The 25,567-nt window shown below is 51.3% G+C and overlaps 2 protein-coding genes across 5 annotated transcripts in view; one reads left to right on the forward strand and one right to left on the reverse strand.

Annotated features, from left to right (window-relative positions):
- ZC3H7B (zinc finger CCCH-type containing 7B) overlaps positions 1-350 on the reverse strand; it is a 57,339-nt gene extending 56,989 nt beyond the window's left edge. Inside the window, exon 1 of one of the 2 annotated variants that reach the window (XM_029953512.1) lies at positions 59-350. The gene's annotated coding sequence lies outside the window, so the exon portion shown is untranslated. The remainder of the gene's footprint in view (positions 1-58) is intronic. The other variant, XM_029953513.1, reaches the window with a different exon arrangement.
- A 10,574-nt stretch (positions 351-10,924) lies between these two features.
- Positions 10,925-25,567, forward strand: part of RANGAP1 (Ran GTPase activating protein 1) — a 30,667-nt gene continuing 16,024 nt past the window's right edge. Inside the window, exons 1-4 of one of the 3 annotated variants that reach the window (XM_029954058.1) lie at positions 10,925-11,169; positions 14,178-14,327; positions 19,446-19,573; positions 22,443-22,502. In XM_029954058.1, coding sequence (XP_029809918.1) covers positions 14,216-14,327; positions 19,446-19,573; positions 22,443-22,502 — 300 coding nt within the window. In that variant the 5' untranslated portion in view covers positions 10,925-11,169; positions 14,178-14,215. The other 2 variants (XM_029954059.1, XM_029954057.1) reach the window with 2 other exon arrangements.

The following is a 25,567-nucleotide window of genomic DNA, read 5'->3' on the forward strand; positions in this document are numbered from 1 at the left end:
GGACGCGGTCGGGCCCCGGCCTCTGCCCCTCGGGGCTCGGGCCGCGCGCGCCACTCACCTCGGCCGGGCTGCGCTCCCCGCGGGCCTGCGCCGAGCCCGATAAATGGTATGCTATGACTAGAGGTATGATTACGTTATTATTATTAGTAATAATAAAAGTAAATGCTATTTAATTACGGGCGGCCGCATCCTGCTCCCGGCGCCGCCGCCCCGGCAGCTCCGTCCATGTGGCTCCGGAGCGCTTTACTTTCATTTCCAGCCCCCTCGCCGGCCGCTCGCGGCAGCACCCGCAGGAGGCTCCGTCTCCCCGAAGCGCTTCCTCCTCGGGTCCTAGAGCGCGGCGTCCCTCGCCAGGCGCCCGCGGTGGGCGGCGCGGGCGGCGCACCTGGGGGCGGGGAAGTCCCCCCTGCGCCGCGGGGACCTCATGCCGGAATCCACCTATGTTTTCTTTAAAGGCGGCCTGCCATTTCAGGGCTTTTTCGCTGGGCAAGTCTGCATTTCTGGACCGATGCTGGCCAGACTCCGCGCCACGGCCCTTCCCCCAGGCGTAAAAAGCACCCCCGGTTGCCAGGTGCTTTTCCTGAAGGCTCCCCCAAACCTTAGCTGCTTTGTGCCCTTTTCACGGATGAGAACCAGAGAGGTTCAGAGAGGAATCAGCCCCTCAGTCGGCCGGTGTTTTTTGTAGGAGATCTTTCCAGAAAGGATTTGAGGCTACTTAGAAGATCCAATAGGTGATAAGAGTAACTGGTGAGACGGGGCTGTATTTCTTGCACCGCTGGCACTGCCTTAGAGCTGGTCAGGGCCCGGCTGGATTTGAACCCAGAGCCTCCGATTCCAAATACAATGCCATCCACGCTATTACTACCTGCTCCATTGATTCCAGAGGACTCCCCCATCTCCGTGAGAATTCTCTCAGATTTGCTTCTTTCCGCCTCTTAATTTTGTACACACATACGTATGCACTTATATTTACACACATACTTGTGTGTGTGTGTGTGTGTGTACATGTGTGTATGTGTGCATTTAATTTATTGAGGATCAGCTGTGAGCCTGGTGGACTTTTATAAGTGTTATCTCTTTCCCAGACATTTGTGCCTGACACATCTTAGAAGCTGGGATACAGCGGTGGGACAAATTTTAAACATTTAAACTCCTTGTGGCAAGTGCTAGGTGGGACAAGAACCTGGGGCTGTGTCTACTTCCTTAACTCTCACAATGATCCTGAAAGGTTGGTTTTAAGTTTTTTTAATGTTTTATTAATTTTTGATACAGAGAGACACAGAGCATGAGAGGGGGAGGGGCAGAGAGAGAAGGAGACAGAGAACCGGAAGCAGGCTCCAGGCTCTGAGCTAGCTGTCAGCACAGAGTCTGACGCGGGGCTCGAACCCACGAATGTGAGATCTGACCTGAGCCGAAGTCGGAGGCTTAACGGACTGAGCCACTCAGGCGCCTCGAAAGGTTGGTTTTAGCATGCCCATTTTACAGATGGAAAACTAAGGCTGGGAGGTTGACTCGTCCAAGGTGGCAATTCTGACTCCAGAGCCTGTGTGTTTTACATAACCTCCTATGATTTCTACTGTTTGCCTTAAGGAAGCCTTGAAGGGGGGGAAGCACCTGCACCATCCAAAGTTCTGAGACTCTTTTCTGTAGATTCTTTCTGTCTCCTCAATAATCTAGGATTAAGAAACAAAAAGGTAGCTTCTGGCATGAAGAGGATGGGCATTTGTATTCAGAAATGAAAAGCAAAGTTTAGAGGCCTTCGGAGTGGGGTTCATTTAAAATGAAGCTTTTTTTGGGGCGCCTGGGTGGCTCAGTTGGTTAAGCATCCGGCCTCGGCTCAGGTCATGATCTCACGGTTCGTGGGTTCGAGCCCCACATTGGGCTTTGTGCTGACATCTAGCTCAGAGCCTGGAGCCTGCTTCAGATTCTGTGTCTCCCTGTCTCTCTGACCCTCCCCTGCTCGCACTGTTTCTCTCTATCTGTCAAAAAATAAATAAAAGACATTAAAAAGATTAAAAAAAAATAAAATGAAGCTTTTTTTAAAAAATAGAAACCACATTTTTGTTTTAATTTTTTAAGGTTTATTTATTTTTGAGAGAGACAGAGACAGAGTGTGAGTATGGGAGGGGCAAAGAGAGCAGGAGACACAGAATCCGAAACAGACTCTAAGCTCTGAGCTGTCAGCACAGAGCCTGATGTGGGGCTCAAACCCATGAACCGTGAGATCGCGACCTGAGCTGAAGTCAGATGCTTAACTGGCTGAGCCACCCGGGTGTCCCCAAGATCATGGGTTGAAGGAAGCCACACGTAGAGCCTGGCAGTTTAGGAAGGCGGGGTGGTATGCTGGCTTAGGAAGGCCAAGGCGGGTCAGAGTCCCAGCTCCCACCACTTGCTAGCAGGGGGACCCGAGACAAGTTTCACAGCTTCAGTTTCATCATTTGTAAAATAAGGGTAAGAACAGGGGCACCTGGCTGGTTCAGTGAGTTAAGCATCCAACTTCGGCTCAGGTCATGTCCTCACAGTGGGTTCAAGTCCCACATGGAGCTCCGTGCTGACAACTTGGAGCCTGCTCGGAATTCTTTCTGTCCCCCTCTCTTTACCCCTCCTGCTCAAGCTCCTGCTCTCTCTCTCAAAGTAAATAAACCTTTAAAAAAATGTTTGAAAAGAATAAAAACACCTAATAAACATACCTCCTTTACAATTTACAGTGAAACCCTCTTGACAGTTGATCAGATTAGGTACCACTATTTTTTTTTAACATTTATTTATTTTTGAGAGACAGAGAGAGACAGGTCATGAGCAGGGGAGGGGCAGAAAGAGAGGGACACACAGAATCGGAAGCAGGCTCCAGGCTCTGAGCTGTCAGCACAGAGCCTGACGCTGGGCCAAATTCACAAACTGCGAGATCATGACCTGGCCGAAGTCAGACGCTCAACCGACGGAGCCACTCAGGCACCCCATCACTCCCATGTTATGGGGGAGAAAGCTGAGGCCAGTCGGATCACTACATCTTGCTTAAAATGAACTAGCTGGTAAATGATGTGGTTCTACCATCCCATGATGCCAGTGAAATAACATTCATGAAAGACTGCCCATCATTTGAAGGGGACTCCGCTGGACATCAGCTCCCCCTTCAATTGGACATCAGCTCGTTAAACTATCTAAGCCACCCGAGATGGTAAAGGACCTTTACAAGATGTCAGCCCTATGTGGTGGTGTTTTTGAAAGAAAGGCCTCGAGGCTGGCACCGGCAGGTTGTTTTCTGGGAAGCGCCAAAGTCACTGGGCAGCAAATGCTCTATGTCCGCACATTAAAGTCTAAGTAGCAGTAATAGCGACCCCTTCTTACTTACTATGGACCAAGTACTTTGTACATGTTGATTCTCTTATCCCCCTTCCCAAAACTCGATAAAGTGGGGATTGTTTTTACTTACTTTGAAGTGAAAAAACAGACACAGAGCAGTTAAGTGATTTGGTTGAAATCACACAGCTAAGAAAGAGGAAGAAACAAAATTTAGTCCCAGGCCTGACTACGTATAGAGCCTGACTACTGCACCACTACTCATGGTGGGGACATCCTAAGCCTGGATGCATGCCTGATTAGCTCTGAGGACCAGTCACCTGAGAGGGTTGCTGGAGAATGGGAGCCAGACGCTATGCTCCCCGCTTTGAGGAACTCACAGGCCTTTCAGTTATCCCTTCTCCAGGGATCAGCTCCTGTACGAAGCTTAGGCCTGCCGTGGTCTGGCCGCCAGAGACGCCTGGGGAGAGTCTGAGCGCATGGCAACCTTTGCCTCAGTCATGTGCAAAGTTTATTCATTCACTCAACAAACACAGACGGTCATTGCCAGGCCTTACGCTGGGTCCTAGACTACAGAGAAACCCCATGTCCCCACAGGTCCAGGAAAGTCCCAGATCCCAGCCCTCCAGCAGGGGATCTTAACTTGGGGTTAGGGAAGTACAACTTGAGGCTTAGGATGGTGATATTAAGAGTACTCTCCCCATAGGGTCACTCTGAAGATTCAATGAGTGCTTGTGAGCAAAGCAGTGATAAATGTGTGACTAACTACAAATAAATAATGTTCTTCTAGAAACTAATCATAGAATTCAGATTCTCGAAGGTGAAGGTGACTTAAAAAGAGAGAAGTGGGGGATCCTGGGTGGCTCAGTCAGCTAAGCATCTGACTTTGGCTCAGGTCATGATCTCGTGGTTTGTGAGTTTGAGCCCCGTATGCAGCTCTCTGCTATTAGTGCAGAGCCCACTTCAGATCCTCTGTCCCCGTCTCTGTGCCCATTCCCCATTTGCACGTGCGTGTGTGAGCACTCTCTCTCTCTCTTTCAAAAATAAATAAACATTTTTAAAGAGAGAGAAGGGGAGAGACCCATGAGCCTAGAGGCTGAGGTAGGCTATCCACCAGACAGGAGATGAAATGCAGGCAATAAAACAAGGTTATGGGCCACCAGGGTAGCTCGGTCAGTTAAGTGACTGACAATCTCTGTTCGAGTCTTGATCTCAGGGTTGTGAGTTCAAGCCCTGCATTGGGCTTCGAGCTGGGCATGGAGTCTGCTTAAAAAAATCAAAATAGGGGCGCCTGGGTGGCTCAGTCGCTTAAGTGTCCGACTTTGGTTTAGGTTATGATCTCATGATTTGTGGGTTTGAGCCCTGCTTCGGGCTCTGTGCTGACAGCTCAGAGCCCAGAGTCTGCTTCAGATTCTGTGTCTCCCTCTATCTCCTCCTCCCCTGCTCACACTCTCTCTCTCAATCTCTCAATAAATAAACATAAAAAATGTTTTTTGAATAAAATAAAATAAAATAAAATAAAATAAAAAGTCACATGATTCCCAATGTGTATTAGGAAAATGTGCAAGCATAGAGAAAGTAGAGTGAACACTCACATGCCCTAGTTTATGCTAAATCGTTAAGTTTGGGGTGCCTGGGTGGCTCATTCGGTTAAGCCTCCGACTTCGGCTCAGGTCAGATCTCACTTTCGTGGGTTCAAGCCCCGCATCAGGCTCTGTGCTGACAGCTAGCTCAGAGCCTGGAGCCTGCTTCCGGTTCTCTGTCTCCTTCTCTCTCTGCCCCTCCCCCTCTCATGCTCTGTCTCTCTCTGTATCAAAAATAAATAAAACATTTAAAAAAATTTTTTTTTAAAAATCGTTAAGTTTCCCATGTTGCTTTATCACCTATTCATTGATCCAGTCATCCACCCAACAATCTACATAATATTTTTATTAAAAACAAAACAAAACAAGGGCGTCTGGGTGGCCCAGTCGGCTAAGTGTACAATTCTTGGTTTCGACCCACGTCATGATCTCACAGTTCATGAGATCAAGCCCCTGTGCTGACAGAATGGAGCCTGCTTAGGATTCTGTCTCTGCTTCCCTGTGCCCTCTTTCTGCCCCTCCCCTGCTCATGCTCTAGCATTCTCTTTCAAAATAAATAAACTGTAAAACAAAATAGGTAACTATTTTTTTAAAGATTTAAATTTTTTAAAATTTATTTTACATATATAGAGAGAGCACACACAAGCTGGAGGCGGGGGGCGGGTGGGGGGGGGAACGGAACAGAGGATCCAAAGCAGGCTCTGTGCTGATAGCAGAACACACAAACTGTGAGATCATGACCTGAGCCGAAATTGGACGCCCCATGGAACCAAAGAATTCTTAAAAGAGAAAAATAATCTAAAAGCATTTGGTATTGCGAAAATCTCCATAAACTTTAAATGCAAATTTAAGCTCCTCCACAGATGTCAACCTTTTCTATCTCCTTCACCATTAGATTCCTAGAGCTGCAACAGTGCCTGGTACATAGTTGATGCTTAATAAGGATTTGTGGGGTGAATGAATTGTTTTAATTATGTTTATTTATCGAAATTTATTTTTATTAAAAAAATTTTTAATGTTTTTTATTTATTTTTGAGAGACAGTGCAAGCAGGGGAAGGTCAGAGAGGGAGGGAAATACATACTCTGAAGCAGGCTCCAGGCTCTGAGCTGTCAGCACAGAGCCCGATTCGAGGCTCGAACACACAAACCACGAGATCATGACCTGAGCCGAAGTCAGACGCTTAACCGACTGAGCCCCTAAAAAATGTTTTTTAACATTTATTTATTTTTGAGAGACAGAGACAGATCATGAGCAGGGGAGGGGTAGAGAGAGAGGGACATACGGAATCTGAAGCAGGCTTCAGACTCTGAGCTGTCAGCACAGAGCCCAATGCAGGGTTCAAACGCAGGAACTGTGAGATCATGACCTGAGCCAAAGTCGGAAGCTCAACCGACTGAGCCACCCAGGTGCCCCTGTTTATCAAAGTTTGAAAAGGAAATGCATTCTGACCGGTAGCCCTGGGCTTGAACCCAGGGGAGAATGTGGTTTGAGCGGTCTTTAACAGATAATCTAGCAAACCCCTCCCCCCCAGGGGCGGTGGCCCTTGAGGGGGGGTGCAGCTCACCTCCAGAGCGGTAGGCCAGGTCCGCCCTCTTTCTCTAGGGGCCCTGGGCAAGCACTTGCAGCCTGTTGGATCTTGGGAATTTCTCTCCACATTCCTCACATGTCTGGCATAATTCAGCCATTTGTTTTTGATCTCACTAAATGGCAAGTCTGCAGCCTTGGTAGCTCTTCAGGAAACCAGTATAAATATTGTTATTTATTCCATTTACAATTGGCAATTAAGTTTGTTTTCAGGCTCCACAGTGGAATTTAAAACACTCAGTTAAAATAAACCAAAGGAATCAGAGGCAGCCTCCTTTTCTCTTCAAAACATTCTTTAAAAAAGCGGGGCGGGGCGGGGAGGGGGTGATAGAATCTGCAGAACAGAAACAGAAAGATCTAAAACATTCCCCTTCCCCTTATACCCACCTCATACTCACAAAATGACTTGTTTTACATGTATGTTGAAAAGGACCCCAGCGATCTGGCTTCTGTCATCTCTTATCTTGGGGTGCCTGGCTGGCTAGATTGGTAAAGCATGCTACTCTTTAAAAAATTTTTTTTAAATGTTTTATTTTACATTTGAGAAGGGGGGGAGAATGAGAGAGAGAGAGAGAGAGAGAGAGAGAGAGAGAGAGAGAGAGTGAGAGTGTGTGCAGGGGAAGGGCAGAAAGATGGAGACAGAATCTGAAGCAGGTTCAAACTCACAAGCATGAGATCATGACCTGAGCCACCCAGGCCCCCCCAGAGCATGCTACTCTTGATCTCAGGGGCGCAAGTTCAAGCCCCATGTTGGGTAAAGAATTTATTAAAAAAAAAAATTCCACGGTCTTTTGTGTACATTACTGTGTAATTTGGGTAAGTTATTTAACCTCTCTGGTTCTCAATTCTTTGTTGAAAAGAAGAAAGAGGGGACCTAAGGTGGCTCTATCCATCTGTCAAAGACTATGATGCCATTTACGGGGCCCAGAAAACAAACTAGTCCTCAGGTGATAACTTGAAAGGTAAAGAGAGAGTTGGGGAAAGAGGGCAACTGACAAATTCACGATTTGGAAACACTGATAGCTCTGGACTCCTCTGACTCACTGTAAACCCGCAAGGAGCCTTCTCTTTTTTAAACCCCAGTCTTCCCATTTTATTTTATTATGGCCTTTTAAAAGTGTTTATTTAAGGGGGGTGATGGGCATGGAGGAGGGCACTTGTTGGGGTAAGCACTGGGTGTTATATGGAAACTAACTTGACAATAAATTATAAAAGAAAAAAAAATGTTTATTTTTGAGAGAGAGAGAGCACATGAGCAGGAAGGGACAGAAAGAGAGAGAGACACAGAATCTGAAGCAGGCTCCAGGCTCTGAACTGTCAGCACAGAGCCCGATGTGGGGCTTGAACCCACAAACCAGGAGATCATGACCTGAGTCAAAGTTGGACGCTTAACCGACTGAGCCACCAAGTGCCCCTTTATTATGGTTTTTAAATGAATATATTTTTGAGAGAGAGCGAGTAAGAGCAGGAGCATGGGAGGGGCAGAGAATCCAAAACAGGCTGAGCGCCGACAGCAGAGAAACCCAACACAAGGCTTGAACTCACGAACCTTGAGATCATGACCTGAGCCAAAGGAAGTCAGACATTTAACCTACTGAGCTACCCAGGTGCCCTCAGTTTTCTCATTAAAAAATTTTTTTGTAACATTTATTTATTTTTGAGAGACAGATCATGAGCAGGGGAGGGGCAGAGAGAGAGGGACACACAGAATCGGCAGCAGGCTCCAGGCTCTGAGCTGTCAGCACAGAGCCTGACACGGGGCTCGAACCCACGAACTGTGAGATCATGACCTGGGCCAAAGTTGGGCACTGAACCGACTAAGCCAGCCAGGTGCCCCTCATTTTCAAGTGGTTTAAGATAGAATCTAGTTTCAGGGCTAACAGAATCTGGATTGTTAATTTTTGTGATTTTTAGCTTTAATGTGAAGATGTCCAGGCAGAACATTTACTCTTCGCTCTCCACTAGGCCCCCACTACCTTCTCTCTTTTTTCTTTCTCCTTCTTTTTTAATTAAGTAGGCTCCACACCCAATGAGGGGCTTGAACTCACAACTGTGGGATCGAGTCGCATGTTCTACCAACTGAGCCAGCCAGGCACCTCGAAGGCGAAGGCTATTGTTTCTGCTAAGAATTACCTTCCCTTCCAATCCTTATCAAAACAAAACAAAACAAAACAAAACAAAACAAAACACCTATAAAAAAGGAAAAGGGAGGTTGGGGATCACCCCAAGGGAAATCCAGACTGATCTGATCCTTCCTAGCTGTAATCAGCACATGAAGAGCATCAGGCCTAGTGGGGAACATATCAGCCTTCTCAAATGATGACTCATTTTAAGCAAATATCCAGTAACCCTGACTGGAATCCAGTTCAAATGAGGGAAGTGAAGCACCTGTGATAGTCTAATCCCGGAAAAGATGCTGCCAAGCGGGTAGGTACCTGCCCAGAGGCTCCCACAGATTGAGGAAGCTGCAAACAATACGATTAACTGTTTGGGATGAGCCCTCTGCGCTTCAGATCAACAGCTGTGGGGGTTTTTGGCTTGCTGTGGGGCCCAGGGGCAGGTGACTAATTGTGGACGGACTGCTGTAGAAAAGCCTCCCAGAGGAAGTGTCCTTTGACAGGGGCCTTGTTTTTTGTGTTAATGTTTTATTTATTTTTGAAAGAGAGAGAGAGAGACAGCCTGAGCAGGGTGAGAGTCAGAGAGAGAGGGAGACACAGAATCCGAAGCAGGCTCCAGGCTCTGAACTAGCTGTCAGCACAGAGCCTGACACAGGGCTTGAACCCACGAACCTTGAAATCATGACTTGAGCCAAAGTCAGATGCTCGACCAACTGAGCCACCCAGGCGCCCCTGACAGGGGCCTTGTATGCAGAGAAGTGGGAAAATGGAGAGAGGACCCACATGTCAGCAGTGCTCCGAACCATGGAGCTCGCTCTCCTCCTCTCTGTGCTGGAAGGGGTGGCAATGATGCCCGCATCCTTTGTGGTTGTAAAGATTAAATGAACTGTGTGTGAAAAGATCTGGCACATAATATATTTAACTTTCAATTGCAGGTAAAGCAAAAGCATGCGCGTGGGCCGCGTTGGGAGAGGTAACTTTGCAGAAGGCTGCATATGTTGATGGTGATTATCTCTGGGTGCTAGAGTTTCTCGGGTAATGTTTACTTTTCTCTTTATCCTGTTCTATGTTGGTTGAAGTATTTATAGCAAACACGTTATTTATATAATGGATAAAATGTTCTTTGCAAGAAGACAAAAAAAGCTGTTTGTGTTCTGATACCTAAAGAATTCAAACCTACAGAAAAGTGGCAAAAGTATTCAAAGTACTCCTGTATACCCCTCACCCAGATTCACTCAGTGTGGACATCTGGCCATATTTGCATATACACACTTTTTTGAGCCACTGGAGAGTCAGTCACTGATATCACACCCCTAATTATTTCAACGTATATTTCCAAAAGCAAGGGCAGTCTCTTACATAACGCAGCACAATAATAAAAATCAACAAATTTAACATCAATACTATACTATTATCTAACATACAGTCAAGTATTGCTAATTGTTTCCATATTGCCTTTAGCAGTATCCTCCTCCCCAGCCCAGGATCCAATCCACCATGTAGATTGCGTTTTTGTTGTCATGTTTCTTAGTCTCCTTTAATCTGCAACAGTTCCTCAGCTTTTCCTTGTCTTTCGTGACATAGACATTTTTGCAAGAGTACAGACCAGTTATTCTGTAGCAGAATAAACTGTAACTGTTTGGCTTTGCTGCTTCCTCATGATTGGATTAATCATTTTATGCACCGCTGACTGGATGGAGATGCTGTGTCCTTCTCAGTGCATCGCATCAGCAGGTGTGCGATGGATGTCAATTTGTCCAGTTTCTGATGTTAACATGGACCATTTGGTTAAGATGGTGTCGCACCTTCTCTACCATAGGGTAACTACTTCCCCTTGTTACTTATCAAAAATTTGCGGCTATTCGTGTGAAAGGCTTCGAATGACCCCTCAATTTCGTGGGACAAAAAAGGCGAGGCTTTTGTCTGAGGAGATGGATACCCATTTCTTGCAGAAGAGGCCTTCTAGCAGCTTGCCTTCAGGAGTACCAGCCATGGTCAATAAAGTTACATGAAAGTGATCTTTTCCGGAAGGGCTGAGTCCGCTGGACCGCACGGCATGAAGGGAATTGTAGTCTCCCTGGGAGCTCGCGGCTACACGCCGCCCTGTGGCCTCCCGGAGAAAGAGCCAGAAGCCGAAAAGGGAGGGCGCAGAGGGAGCCGGCGGTGGCGCGCTGGGACGCGGTGCATGACGGGACTCGTAGTTTCAGGGCGCGCTCCTGACGCGGCTGCCGCGCTCAGCGCCGAAGAACTGGACTACCTTACCCGTCAGGCCGCTCGAGCGGGGGAAGGGGAACCCGGCCTGGGCCTTGAACAAATCAAATCGAAGGAAAGAAACTGCCGGCTTTCAAAATCCTCCTCCTCCGCCATCATCCGCGGTCGTGCGGGGAGCAGGTGGTGCTGGGGACTGGAGTGGCGAGAACTGCCAGGGTGCTGACGGAAGAGCGGGCCGGGCATCGGGACCGCTGGGCTCGGGGGTGGCGACCCCGACCTGACCTGACCCGGACCCTAAATCAGTCCCCGCCCCTGCCGGGCGGACGCGCGCGCTCAGGTTGCCCCACGCGGCGGTGGCGCCACCCGTACACGGTAAGGATCGGGGTCCCTTGCCTTTCGCCGTCACCTGCCCGGGATGGGGGCCGGGGGCGGCGCGGCGCTGCAGCTGGGCGTGGAAGGCGTGGCGCCACCGAGCGCCTTCTGGGTGTCTTCTCGGCCTTACCCACGCTTCGACGGCCAGGCGCCGAGGGACTGAAAGAAGGGGTGCTGGGGGGCGCAGGCCCCTTTCCCATGTGGGGAAACCGAGGCGTGGAGAGAGCGTCTGGCGCAGCTGCCAGCGGCAGCATCTCCTGTGGGCGTCGGTGACAACTGCGGGCGGTGCGCGTCCTCCAGGGATCCCGGATGGGGCTCCCGCGCCGCCCGCCTGTCATTTGAGGCCCGCGCTCGCGTCGCTCCCCTGCCGCCGCCGCCTCCCGGGAGTCCCACGCCCGCGCAGGGTCTGGGCTGGCGCCGCAGCCCCTGGGATCGACATGAGTCACTGCTGACGCTTCGCGAGAGACGTGCACCTGAGAAAATCTGTGACTTTCGCGCCTAGAAGGGAAAGAGGCTGTGTATTTACTGTTGTCTTTGCTCTGCCGCTGGCCCTTCGCAGACCTGGGACGATCAGGCCACCCCTCTGTGCTTCGCTTTCGGAGTCTTCAAAGTGGACGGTGGCTCTGTGCGCCGACTGCCCTGAGGAATAGGCCCTTTGCCAGCTGAGAAGCTCTGTGTTCCCCAGCGACCGTATATGGCAGCCCCGCCACCATGTTTCTTGCCCCATCCCCGAAATGCAAGAGGTGGTGGGGTTTCAGGCTGATTTTTATTTCAGTTTCAGGGCATCGTTCTTGGAGCACCTTCTAGATGCCAGACCTTAGGTTGCATAAAGGGGTGCCGTCAAAATATCTGTGAGAGCCTATCCCCTCGCTGCTGGAAACCTCTATCGCCACATTCTTTAAATGGGCTCTGTGATTTGGGCCTCCGGTTAAATTCTCTTATTTCTTGTTTTCCTTTTCCTTTTCTCTCTGCACCCCAGCCCCGCTGGCCTCCTTGCGGTTCCCTCTGACTCCCCTCCCTTCCCCTCCCAACAGGAGCCTTTGCATTTGCTGTTCCCTTTGCAAGAAGGCTCTTCCCCCAGATTCTGCCTGGTCTGATCCTTCCTGTTCTTCAAGTCTTTGTTTCTTTCTTCATAATACTTTCTCTGACCATCCTGTTTTAAATTGCAACCCCCAGAATATACCTTCCTCCCCTCCCCTGTTTTATTTTTCTTCTTGTCATTGTCTTAAGATACTAAATTTTTTTTTAAATTTTTTAACAATTATTTTTGAGAGACAGAGAAACAGAGCACGAGCAGGGAAAGAGCAGAGAGAGAAGGAGACACACTCTGAAGCAGGCTCCAGGCTTTGAGCTGTCAGCACAGAGCCCGATGTGGGGCTCAAACGCACGAACTGCAAGATCATGACCTGAGCCGAAGTCAGCCTCTTAACCGACTGAGCCTCCCAGGAACCCCCTAAATACCTTGTTTAGGGCACATGTTTTAATAGGGCAGGATTTTTGTTTCATTCACTGCTGTGCTCCTGGAATCTGGAGCGATGTCCGAGCACAGTAGCTGTTAGTTGATGCCTTCTTACCCAGAAGAAGAATTCATGCTTATTGATAAAGATAGGCAAATGGGGGTGGGGGGGTAGGCAGTGGGGCCAGGGTGGCTCAGTTGGTTAAGCGTCCAATTCTTTTTTTGTTTTGTTTTGTTTAGGTTCATTTATTTGAGAGAGAGGGTGCGCATGCACATTGGGGAGGGGCGCAGAGAGAGAGAGAGAGAGAGAAAGAGAATATCCCAAGCAGGCTCCACACTGTCAGTGCAGAGCTAGACTCAACGGTTCATGAGATCAGGGCCTGAGCTGAGGTTGGGACGTCTAACCGACTGAGCCATCCAGGTGCTCCAAGCATCTGATTCTTGATATCGGCTTGGGTCGTGGTCTTGTGGTCATGAGGTTGGGCTCTACGTTGGGCTCTGCGCTGAGCGTGGAGCTTGCTTGAGATCCTCCCTCTCTCTCTCTTTCTCTCACACACACACACACACACACACACACGTACACAAACACATTCTGCCCTTCCCCTGCTCTCACTCTCATGCTCTGTTTCTCAAAATAAACTAAAAAAAAATAAAAACGACAAACCTGGGTGATAAGGGTTAAGGTAAGGAGAAGGAAGTGGGAAGCAGACTGTTTGGGCCCCGAGGACGCCTGGGGGAAAGGGAGGATATGGGAACCACCACACTTGTGTCTCGAGGATGAATAGCTTGGGAAGGACACGTTCTGGGTAAGGAGTCTCTGTAGGCACCGCCTGTTCTATCCTCCGTACTGGCCTTCCTTGGTCTCCCCCTCATTGCATGCCATTTCCTCTTTGGGGAGATGGAGTGGTCCTCTCTGCCGGTCTGCGAGTCCTCCAGGCTGGAAGCCCCTTTCTTCAGCGCCTCTGTCCTTGGTCTATTGTGATGGTGGCCGTTGTGATGTAGAGACCTCTGGTCTCCTAGGAACCCCTGAGACCTGACCACCATGGGCTGCCCGGTCTCCTGGCCAAGGTGAAATCGTACGTGCGGTGGCCTGACCCCTGTGCCCCAGCCCCAGAGACATGTCAGCGTGGGTGACGGGGCCCTTCCTGGGATGGATGACCTGGATCTCTTAGCCATGTTAGTCCTGTTTGAGAAATGGGACCCTCAGACCAGCCAGGTGTGTGTTGGGGGCAGGCTCTTTGCCATGGTCCGTCTCGGACTCGATTGCCGTTCTCTGGGGACCCAGGAAGTGGGAAGTTCATGGCTGTGTGTTCGGGCAGGGAAGCTAAAGTGAGATGGCAACTCTTGAGAGTTTAGGTAAAACATGATTTTACTACTTTCTTACCACTTTCATAGACTTGTTCCTTCCCTAATGCTGTTTTCATTTCTTCCAGCCGTTTAGCTTTTGGAGTCCCCAGAGCAGAGGGGGAAGCCGGGCTTGTCTCTTACCCTGCCCTCCCCAAGCAGCGGGCCCCCCGAGACTTCTCTCTCAATGAACCTTTGGCCTGCTCAGTTTGCAGATTTCCAGCGGAGCCCAGCGACGTAGCCAGCATGGCCTCTGAAGACATCGCCAAGCTGGCAGAGACACTTGCCAAAACCCAGGTGGCCGGGGGACAGCTGAGTTTCAAGGGCAAGAGCCTCAAACTCAACACGGCGGAGGACGGTGAGTTTCTGCTTGGGCTGGCCCAGGGGAGGAGAGGGAGTGTGTGAATGTCGCTTACTCTTGCTCACGTTTGGGCTCTTGCGGCTCCGTTCTCACAGCGTTTGTCCTATAGCTCTGTGAGACTGCGCCGAGCCCATTTCACGGTACGGCTCGTGCTCGCTTCGGCAGCACACGTGCTAAAAAAAAAAAAAGATGATGTGCCCACCGGCGCATGCGGCTCCCTGCCTGTCGTCACGTGTCCGGAAAGTATCCTCGCGGGTGATGGCTTTAGGTTGGCAGGTGGCTTGTGTCTTCGGGGAGATAGTAAGCGGTGAGGGACTACGACGGCAGTCCCCGGATGTAGCCCATGACTTCTCACTTCAGACCTTTGTCACCACGACCCCAGCCTGGTCAGAGAATGCTGGCTGCTTCCCCAGAGCCAAGGCCCTCATGAAGCTGCCTTAAAACATTACCCCAGGCCCTCCTTGGGAGGTCTAGTCCACGCAGCTTGGAAGAAGGATGGAACTTGTCTGTGTACAGGAACCAGGACTGGAGGGAACCAGGCACCAGAGTGCAGGCCCTGCCTTTTCATCCCTGGCCTAAGCATGACTAACACCGGTCAGCCCCGAATCCCCTGGTGTCTGGAAGCAAAGGCACCTACGTCAGTTCTTGTAAGGCCTCTTGAGGTTCTAGCCTGACCGAGGGAACTGGTCTGGACTTGCCTGGTTGGCATGGAGTGCGGGCAGGCCTGCTCCCTGCCCTGGCTCAGAAACGCCTTGAGTCCTTGGGTGGCCGGGAGTGTGGTGGTACATCTTCTCAATATCTCCGAAAGGCCTGAAGATTTAGTTTCTCTCTGTGCTTTGTCACTTTCGGTCATGCCTCATGCCCAAGGGAGGGAGGCAGAAACGTTACCATTTTATAAATAAGGAAAAAAGATTTGAAAGAGCCAACTCACCCAAGATCACACAGCTGGTAAACAGCAGAGCTAGGATTTTAACAGATGTCCAGCTGAATCGCTGTGCCTGTGTTTCTCAGTGGACATTCAGCTCAGTTCGAGAAACAAGAATTTGCTATTAAATGCCGTTCACTGGGGCGCCTGGGTGGCTCAGTCAGTTGAGAATCTGGCTCTTGATTTCAGCTCAGGTCATGATCTCAGAGTCGTGGGATCAGTCCCTGCATTGGGCTCTGCGCTGTGTGTGGAGTCTGCTTAGGATTCCACCCCCTCTCCCTCCCCTCCTTTTCTCTGCTCCTCTCCCCTCACTCGCCCTTGTGCGCATTCTCTCGCTCTCTCTAAAATAAATGGCATTCACCGAATGCCTCGTCAGGTTGTCTTAAGTGCCAGGCAAGCAGTATCTCACTTTATCCTCAAAAAGTCCTTGAGGTAGGTTTCATCCCCATTTTGTAGATGGAAAACTGAAGCCCGGGGAGGTGAAGGGACTTGCTTAAGGGCGCAGCTAAGGCAGCGGAGCCGGGATTAGGTCTCAGCTTGTCTAGTTTTAAAGTCCCTGCAGATGGGGGCACTTGGGTGGCTCAGTCACGTAAGTGGCTGATTCATGATCTTAGCTCAGATCTTGATCTCAGGGTCTTGAGTTCAAGCCCCACCCTGGTCTTGGCGCTGGGCATGAAGCCTACTTAAAAAACCCTGCGAGGATAACCCCTTCACGAGTGCAGGCGGAACACGCTGCCTCCGTTTCGCAGGTCACCGGGGAGGCGCAGCTTCTGAGGCACCCCTAACCTGGAGTGGGAGGGGGGCACTCAGAACTACCGGGGGCGGGGGGTAAGACATGCTCTGGGAAACGTGCACAGAATGTTCGGGGGAGAAAGGCGAGGGACAGGGCTCACTTCGAGCTGGGGAGAGCCCGGGAAGTCTCCGTGGACGAGGTAGTGTTTGAAGTGTCCTTCAAGGAGAAAGGGCACTGGAGGCAGGGAGAACCACATGACTTGGGCACAGGAGCTGAGACACACAGGGTGGGCTTCGGAGGAAGGAAGTCAGAGTCCCATCGGGCACGTAGGGCAGAGGCCCTTGAATGCTGTGCAGAGGAGCCTGGCGGCCTGGGCCTGGGCCCGGGAAGGGACTCCGTCATGTTGGCCAGGAGTGAGGTGGCACAGTCCAGAGAGGGCGAGGGCCTGTGTGAGGGAGCCATGACACTGATGATTGGCCATGACAAGGCTCTTTTCGATCAGCAGATCATTTAAGGACCAAAGAAAGGATTTTTCTGCTTTACGTGGCCGAGTTGTGAACACACGGAGCTGGGTACTTTGTGAAGTGGCGGAAGCTGAAATGCAGGCCCTGCGGCACAGCCCGGCGACAGCTGGTTGTTCAGGGGTGGTTGGGACCCATCCCTCACCTCTTGCTAAGTTACGGAATAACTCCATTTGGATTGAAAACCAAGTGAGAGGCAGCCCCGAGGTGATGTCCACGCTCTCCCGTCCCAGCCTTTCCCCGTCGGTGCTCCTCCCAGGCTCGCTTTGTGCTTGGGACTCTCCTCAGGGCTGCACTTGTGCACATTCCCCGTGAATCTCTGTACTTCTGTCACTTCTACAGCGTCTGTCTTCCCTCGGGGCCCTGACAGCTGTCACCTTACTCTTAAGGGCTGCCTAAATATTCTCCTGAGCGGCCCTCCGCCCTCCTTGTCAACCTGGCTGGTCCCTGGATGTTAGAGTGACTCCCTTTTGGAGCAGGTCTTCCAAGGGGCTGAGAGGTTATTTCAGCCCCTGCGCTGTGAGCCAGCTGCAGAGGAGGCCTGGGCAGCGGGGACCCTGGAGTTGCAGCTCCATGGCAGTCACGGGGTGGGGGTGGGGGGTGTCTTAGGGGCTTCCTGCCAGGGGGCTGCATAAAGCCCATGGTTGTGCACGGCGGCAAGGATGTGGGGAGGGGCACATGGGGAGAGGTTTGGAACACCAACCTGAAGCCTGACTCTGCTGTTTTCCTGAATTCCTGGGCACAGTTGCTTCATTCCTTGAAACCCCAGCTCCCCTTTCTAGATGATGGGAGGCTCTCCCCTAGCCTGCCTTCCGGGTTGTGACACGAGAAAAAGAAAATGAATGCTGGCCACCACTCTCTGGCCGCGTGACCTTAGGCAGGCAGTACCTTCTCTGTGTCTCCGCTTACTGAACCGTGAAGTAGGTGTAAGAGTAAGTACTTGAGTAGATGTGGGAGAGAATGCTAAGTGCTCCTCTGGGGGGCGGGGGGATGGTCGCAAGCTGAGGCAGAGTCCAGGGGCTCGTGACCCAGTGAGGAAGGGGGTGTGAACAACGTCTCCGCATAACAAGTAATCACGTAGAAGCGTGTAAAATCATGGCGAGCAGGCGGCGTTCACGGGCGACCGGGGCTGCGGAACCTGCCAGGCAGGTCGGGAGTTGAGCTGCTGGGGTGGGGGCTGGGGGAGGGAGGCATGTGTGTCCCCAGCCGGACAGCTGCTCAGGAAGCTCCTCGCCACCTTTCTGAAGCCCCGTCTGTGGTCTTTGTCACCTAAGAGGGCAGGTCCAGCATCTCTCTCCCACACACCTCTCCCTCTCTTCCCCGTCACGTCACCCCCCTGCATCTTGTGGCAGCCAGACTAGATGGGCTTTGCCTTGCGCATCTGGTGTGTTTTTGTTCAGATTGTAAAATTCGAATACATGCTTGTTATGGAACACAGAAATACGGAAATAAGGCAAAAAACCATACCTGCCTTATCTCACAGCTCAGGACACAACTACTGTTAATTTTGGGTGCATTTTCTTTCCAGTGTTTTTCTAAACGTAGCTGAGTTTGTTCGTTCGTTCATTCTTTCTTTCTGTATTTTTTTATTATTAATCAGGATCATAATGACAGATACTTTAAAAGTTTCTTTATAACCTGGTACATAAAGAATATATCAAGGGGCACCTGGTGATTCAGTCGGTTAAGCATCTGACTTTGACTCAGGTCATGATCTTATAGTCCGTGGGTTTGAGCCCTGCGTCAGGCTCTGTGCTGACAGCTTGGAGCCTGGAGCCTGCTTCGGGTTCTGTGTCTCCCTCTCTCTCTTTCCCTCCCACGCTCACACTCTGTCTCTCTCTACCAAACTAAAATAAAGACTTAAAAAAAAAAAGAGTATGTCGAGAAGATGATGGAAAAGCACAGAATCACCCATAATCCCAGCATGTAGAGGTAACTCTTTGAACATCGAGTTTCTGTCCTTTTAGACCTTGGTGTGTGTGTGTGTGTGTGTGTGTGTGTGTGTGTGTGTGTGAGAGAGAGAGAGAGAGAGAGAGAGAGAGAGAGAAGGGAGAAGGAGAGATAGAATACATTTATTTTTTTTTGTTAATTTATTTTTTAAAGTTTATTTTGAGAGAGAGTGCACATGTGCTTGCAAGTTAGGGAGGAGCAGAGAGAGAGAGAATCCGCATTGACAGAGGAGACTGATGCAAGGCTTGAACTCACAAACTGTGAGATTGTGACCTGAGCTGAAATGAAGAGTGCTCAGAGATGCTTAACCAACTAAGCCACCCAGGTGCCCTGTGTGTATTTTTTAATAGGTATAACATTTTAAATGTGTGGTCAGACCAAACACCAGAGGAGAACCTCATTACTCGCTTACCACTGTGACAGGAGTATTTTCCAAGTCAGGTAGACACCTGTGGCACCATTCATGATGATGTCAATGTAACTGTATATTGTAGCCCAGTGGATTAACCTATTCTCTGCTGATGGGCGTTTAGTTTGTTTGGGATTTTTCATCCTAAGAGAAACAGTACAGTAATGAGCACCCCACGCGTGAATCCTGTAACGCTGAGCACCTTCGTGTGGCTGTGCCCTCGGCCCTCGGACTTGGGTGCCGTTTCCCCACTTGGCCTCATGCACCCCCTGTACAGGGAGCCTCTGCACACACCACCTGTAAGGTGCTCCAGGCCCCTTCTATGCCCCGTGTGGCCAGTTTCTTTCCTCCTTTGGCTTCCAAGCCATTAACGCTCACTGCAGAGGAATTGTCTTTGGGGACTGTGTCCCCTGGTAGAGTGTGGGCCTGTCTGATTCCCCTTGCAAGCCAGGGCCCAGCACCCAGCAGGCACACCATTGCTGTTGGAATTGTGAGCGACAGGGTGGTGGCCGGGCTCTCTTCTACCTCAGCTGTTCGTGACTCTGGAGTCTAAGGGTCTGTTCTCTGGTCCTTGCAGCCAAAGACGTGATTAAAGAGATCGAAGACTTTGATGGCTTAGAGGCTCTGCGCCTGGAGGGCAACACGGTGGGCGTGGAGGCAGCCAGAGTCATTGCCAAGGCCTTGGAGAAGAAGTCAGAGTTGAAGGTAAGATTTGCAGGGCGAGCAGACCCAGACTGGCTGGGGATAAGCTTTTACATCTAGACCCTTCTAGGGTCTTGCCTTGTTGGCAGTCGCCATGAACAGCTCCCCTTGTTGCTCTGGCGCCCCGCCCCCGCCCCGTGCTGGCCGGGGCCCCTCTCCCCGTGTGATGTGTCCATTTGGATCCCCCAGTAACAGACATGAATGTCAGGTTTATCCAGTAACACGCGTGATGATAAAGGGGGAAGAAGCAGAACTGGACTGAGAGCCTTCCGCCAGCCCCCCTACAGGGCAGTCCCCTGCATGCAACACCGGTCCCTCGAGGCACGCTGCGAGAAGAGTTGGAGTGTCATGTGTTTAAAATGTCAGGAAGGTGTCCCTGCACGCCCTCCATTGCTGGGAATCCTAGTGCTTATTAGCTCATTGCAGCCTCTGCAGCGTCACGAGGGAGAGACCTGCTTTCCTGACTGCAAACGGTGCCCGATGCGTGTGGGACCAGGCTTGTGCCAGACTCTCCTGCACGTGTCATTTAGTCCCCTCTGCACCCCGGGGAATAAAGACTGTGTCCCTTTTGTAAGTCAAGGGAACCCCGAGTAAATAGCTCAAGATCCTGACGCTGATAAGTAGCCAAGCCACATGGCACACTCTCAAGTCCGATGCTCTTTCCCGGCCCCCCGTGCTTCCTGAAGGGAAGGAATGCGGGGCCAGGGCCAGCAGAATGGATTTGCCCAGCGAGGACCCGGAGCCAGTTCAGGAGGTGGCCTTGCTCTTCGTTTCCCTGGGAAGATCTCGGTCAGGTTAATAGCCAAGGTGTTGGCCGTTTCTTCTCTTCTGCCCTGAGCACAAGCTGGGACATTGTCCTGCGAAAGAACTTAGCTCACCCCGTGACCAGGGACCGGGCAGGAGTGGAGGAGCTGCGGCCTGGGCCCGGAGGCCACACGAGCTCCGCGTTGGCATCTGAGGGTCTGGGCTTAAGCCCCGGGACCACCACCTTATCTGCGTTATGTGGCCTTGCACCAAACTCCACTGTGAGTCCAGGCTCCTTAGTAAAACATTTTCCTTCCCTGTGAGGTTGCCGCAGTGACCAGGTGCAGGCTTGTGTCCTGAGAGAGCTTGGCCCTCAGGAGTGCTTCGCGCATCTTGGCTGTCATCTTCTCTGTCATCCTGAGCAGACCTAGCACCTAGCATCTCAGCTCCATGCCTGTGCAGGAGGGAGCCGAGTTAGGGGCAAGGCCCAGTGGCAGGGGTGTCCTAGGCAGGGTGCTGATGTTACCGCCCCTGTTGCAACGCAGGCATGAGCTAGGTCTTGACAGAGGAGCAGAGTGTGGTCCAGGGTCAGACATCTCAGGAGCGAGGTGGGATCGGAGCCCAGATAACAGCCCAGCCTCGGACCGGCTCTGCGGTAACTCCTGCTCACCTAGAGATTGTCGAGACCAAAAGCTTCATTTCACAGAGGGGGATCCTGGGGGTCAGAGACAGGGAGGGGTGGGTGGCAGGCCTGGAGTCAGCTAAGTTGGAGTTGGGGCCTAGTCCTTGTGCCCCGAATCCCCGTGCTAACCCTTGGCCCATCAGACGTGGGTTCAGGAGGCTTCAGGGTGAGGAGCTGGTTGTTAGGGTGCTGGCGCTTGGGCTGTGGCTGCCGGTCGTGGCCCCGAGCACCTGTATCGGGTATGACTCACCGAGCCCGCCCTGTAGACTGGCCCCCTGAGGCCCCACGTGTGTTAGTGATTTGTTTACTGGACGCCTTGAGAATTCTACGGAAACCAGTTTGCCTCGTACTTAAGGTTCGATTTAGTTCAGACATTTTAAGGACTGGATTTTCAAGGGAAAGTTGCTTTGTCTGGGTTCCATCATTCCCAGGATTGGCCGAGGAAAGGCTGGAGCTGCGAGAGTTTATATTTGGGGTGGACATAGCACCCAGAGCGGGAGGGCAGAGCCGTGTGCTTGGAGCTTAAACTGCTGGCGTGTGTGATGCCACGACCCAGTCATGGGGCCGCCACCTTAGTGGCATTCCCTGATGCTTTCTTTAAATCAGCCCACTTTGATGTCATTTAAAAGCAAACATGATCCCCTCTGTAAATGGAAAGTGGTTTTCCTTGCCATAAAGGAAACAAAATAGTGTTATTAAATCCTGGTTTGATGCATTGTCCCCTAAAGCTCTGTCCCCTGAGGCATTGTCCCCTCTGAGCAGGTGGCCTGCTCATCCTTCATTCAAAGGCAGATGAGCAAGGAGGGCAAGATCCACCAGCCCCAAAGCCAAGGCTGCCTTCTGGACGTGATCAGAGGGGTGAAAAGAGCCTTGAGGGGCACCTGCCTGGTGCCCTCCGAGTCAGTAGAGGCGGAGACTCTTGGTCTTGGGGTCATGAGTTTGGGCTCCACATTGAACATAGAGATGACTATAAAAATAAAATAAAAGCCTTGAAAAATTAGTAACTTCCTGGCTGCTGGACCCTATATTGCTTACTTTCTGCCTCTGCCACCCAAATTCTGACCTGTCGGATCAGCCCGCAGCGTATGGGGAAGCCGGTATTAGAAATGAGCGCTGGACCAGGAGTCTGACATATCGGCCCTGGTCCTGCCAGTGCCCTGCCTGGGGGGCCAGGGGCCGGTCTTTTCCATCTCAGCCTGGTTCCTCTTCTGGACAACCGGAGGTTGGGTCAATCAGGGTTTTCCTGATAACTTCTGCTGAGCCCTGTATGGCCTTTGGAGGCTTTCGGGTTCCCCAGCTTCTCCCAGAGCTGCCCAGCTTTTTGCTGAGGAAACTCAAATTAAAAATTAAGAAGCATTGTAACTCTCAGTAGTCCACAAGGAGGTGCTGCCTGCGGGCCACCTCTGAGGGGCACCCCTAACGCTTCTCTGCTTCCTCCTTCCAAAGCGATGCCACTGGAGCGACATGTTCACGGGGAGACTGCGGTCCGAGATTCCGCCAGCCCTGGTGAGTGATGAGGCCGCTGCTTCCCTCCCCGGGGCCCCGAGCCCCCTTTGGCAGCTCCCGGGGCGTTTGTCCACACTCTCTGTGTGGAACGGAAGCCAGGGCAGCACAGCATCTGTCCTGTGCCCCGATGGGCAGGTGGGAGAATGGAGCCAGCGGGTGGGGCCTCAGACTCCAGGAGACTCGGCCCAGTTACGGGAGGTGCAGCAGCGCCCAGGGATTCCACGGCTCATTCCTGAGCTTTGTGGCTTCGCCCCACCGCGGATCTCGCTCCCGCCCCTCTTCTCCCTCTTACCTTTGCACTTCCTGTGCTGCTCCCTCGTGCCTTTCTGTGACCCCCTGTGCCCCCTGGGGCCGCCCTTTCTCCATACCACTGTTTTTGCTTCGCTTCTCATCACGAGTGGCTTCCATCCACTCTCTTTTCCATTTCCCCTTTCCTAGGGCTCAGCTTGGCTTGGGTCAGGTTCCTAACCTGGGATTCTGTGGGTGGGGTGAGACAGGGCATCACTGAGCAGAACACTGCTTGCCTGGGGTTTAGGGGAAGGAGCAGGGATGGTAACAGGTGGCCTTTCAGTAACATGGGGCCTAGTACACGAGGTGCCTCCAGGGTGAGGTTCTTGGTTATTGTTGTGACCATCTGTGTTCCAGGGTCCCCCCTGATTGTGCAGGGCTGCCTTCCCAGTCCTCCGTGCATCTGGTCAGCACGGGGGCTCCTGAGGTGCCCATGTACCAACCTCAGTTCTTTTCTTTTTTTTTTTTTATTTTTTTTTTATGTTTTATTTATTTTTGAGACAGAGACAGAGCATGAGCGGGCAGGGGCAGAGAGAGAGGGAGACAAAGAATCCGAAGCAGGCTCCAGGCTCTGAGCTAGCTGTCAGGACAGAGCCCGACGCGGGGCTCGAACCCACAAACGTGAGATCATGACCTGAGCTGAAGTTGGACACTCAACCGACTGAGCCACCCAGGCGCACCCCAACCTCAGTTCTAAAACACCTCACTCTGGAGGCACCTGACTGGCTCATTGAAGCATGTGACTCTTTATCTCAGGATCGTGAATTCAAGCCCCGTGCTAGGTATAGAGCTTACGTTTAAATGAATGAATAGATGTATAAACAAATATATTAATAAGTAAATTTACATATTACTACTACTAATAATAGGGCACCTGGGTGGCTCAGTTGATTAAGTGTCCCAACTCTTGATTTTAGCTCAGATCATGATCGCCTGGGTTGTGAGATCGAGCCCTGAGTTGAGCTCTGTACTGTCAACTTGGGATCCTCTCTCTGCCCCTCCCTTGCTCTCACATGCACAGTGTGCTCGCTCGCTCTCTCTCTCACACACTCTCTGCCCACCCATGTGTCTGTGCACACATACACACTCTCAAAATAAATAATAATGAAAATATAATATTGAAATAAGTCAATATTAAAAAAATAATAAAGCACCTCCGTCTGGTAAACAGCTAAGGGTGACAGGTGCCTGAATGGGGGCTTCTAGGGGAGGGCGCCTTTGTTGGGGTATGAGGAAGCCCTTGGGGAGCTGGTTAAATTAGTCGCCAGCCTAAAGGGTGAACAAGACCAGGTGAGAGCAGAATTTTGAGTATAGATTATGTAAATTAATTTGGAGGTTTGTAAGTAAAAGGATTGAAAGAAGAAAAGAGGTTGGGGCCCCTGGGTGGCTCAGCTGATTGAGTGTCCGACCCGACTTTGGCTCAGGTCATGATCTCATGTTTGTGAGTTTGAGCCCTGCATCAGGCTCTGTGCTGACAGCTTGGAGCCCTGAGCCTGCTTTGGATTCTGGGTTTCCCTCTCTCTTTACCCCTTCCTTGCTTGCTCACTCTCTTTCTCTCTTTCAAAGATAAATAAACGTTAAATTAAAAAGTTAAAAAAAAAAGTTGGAAGAGGGAGGAAAGAAACTGTATTTGTTGGGTGCGAACTATGGGCCCTGTGTGTGTCGATTTATCTGAATTTTAGCATTTAAGTTTCTCAATTTTTTAACTTTATTTATTTTCATGTTTATTTATTTTTGAGAGAGAGAGAGAGACAGTGTGAGCAGGGGAAGGTCAGAGAGAGAGGGAGACACAGAATCTGAAGCAGGCTCCAGGCTCCAAGCTAGCTGCCACCACAGAGCCCAATGCAGGGTTCGATCTTGTGAACCGTGAGATCATGACCTGAGCCGAAGCCAGACACTCAACCGACTGAGCCACCCAGGCGCCCCTATTTATTTACCTTGAGAGAGAAAGTGTGTGTGTGTGCGCGCAGACACACGAGTGGGCAGAGTAGGAGAGAGAGAATCCCGAGCAAGCTCTGTGCAGTTAGCTCAGAGCCGGATGTGGGGCTCAAACTCATGTACTGTGAGATCGTGACCTGAGCTGAAATAAAAAGTCAGACGTTGAGTTACCCAGGCTTCCCAAGTTTTTCAGTCTTTAAAGGAGGTATTCTTATCTCCCCATCACCAACAATAAGAGCGAATCTTAGAAAGACAGATAAGAGAATTCAGGGTCAGGGAAAGGCATGAGTTGCAGGGACGGTGCAGCAGGTGCAGAGGGTTTCAGCAACTCTGGCTGCGGGAGGGCTGGGGGTCATTGGGGCCAGATGACAGGGGCGTGGCCTTCCCCCACTGTTGGGGCAGCCAGAGAATGGCCCTCCATTGCCGAACCAGTGGTGTGGAGGACAGTGGAAACTGTCTCAGCTATCCTGTCGGTGGCCTGGGCAGGGACAGTGTCTCTCCTTTCCCCCACTCCTTCCAGGGGGAACCGTGGGCATAAGGCGTGCCCCGCCCCGTGTCTGCCCCCAGTTTCTGGTAGAGCCTCCTCACCCGTCTCCTGGGGAGCTGTAGGAGTCCCCAGCCAGGGAGGTTCCCAGGAGAGCTTGGTGTCTCCTTGTATGCTGGTCCTGGGCTGTGGCTTGGAGAGCGGCACGCATCGGCCTGGTGCCCACTAGAAACCCAGGAGGCGTCAGTGGGCCTGCCTCCCTGCTGCTCCCTCTGAACACCCAGCTTCTGCAGGTCTTCCTCCCTCTGTGGGACCTGGAACTGACCCGGGGCTCCCACCTCCTCTGCCCTGTCTC

The sequence above is a fragment of the Suricata suricatta genome, chromosome 10 (genome assembly GCF_006229205.1).
Source record: "Suricata suricatta isolate VVHF042 chromosome 10, meerkat_22Aug2017_6uvM2_HiC, whole genome shotgun sequence".
Taxonomy (NCBI): Eukaryota; Metazoa; Chordata; class Mammalia; order Carnivora; family Herpestidae; genus Suricata; species Suricata suricatta.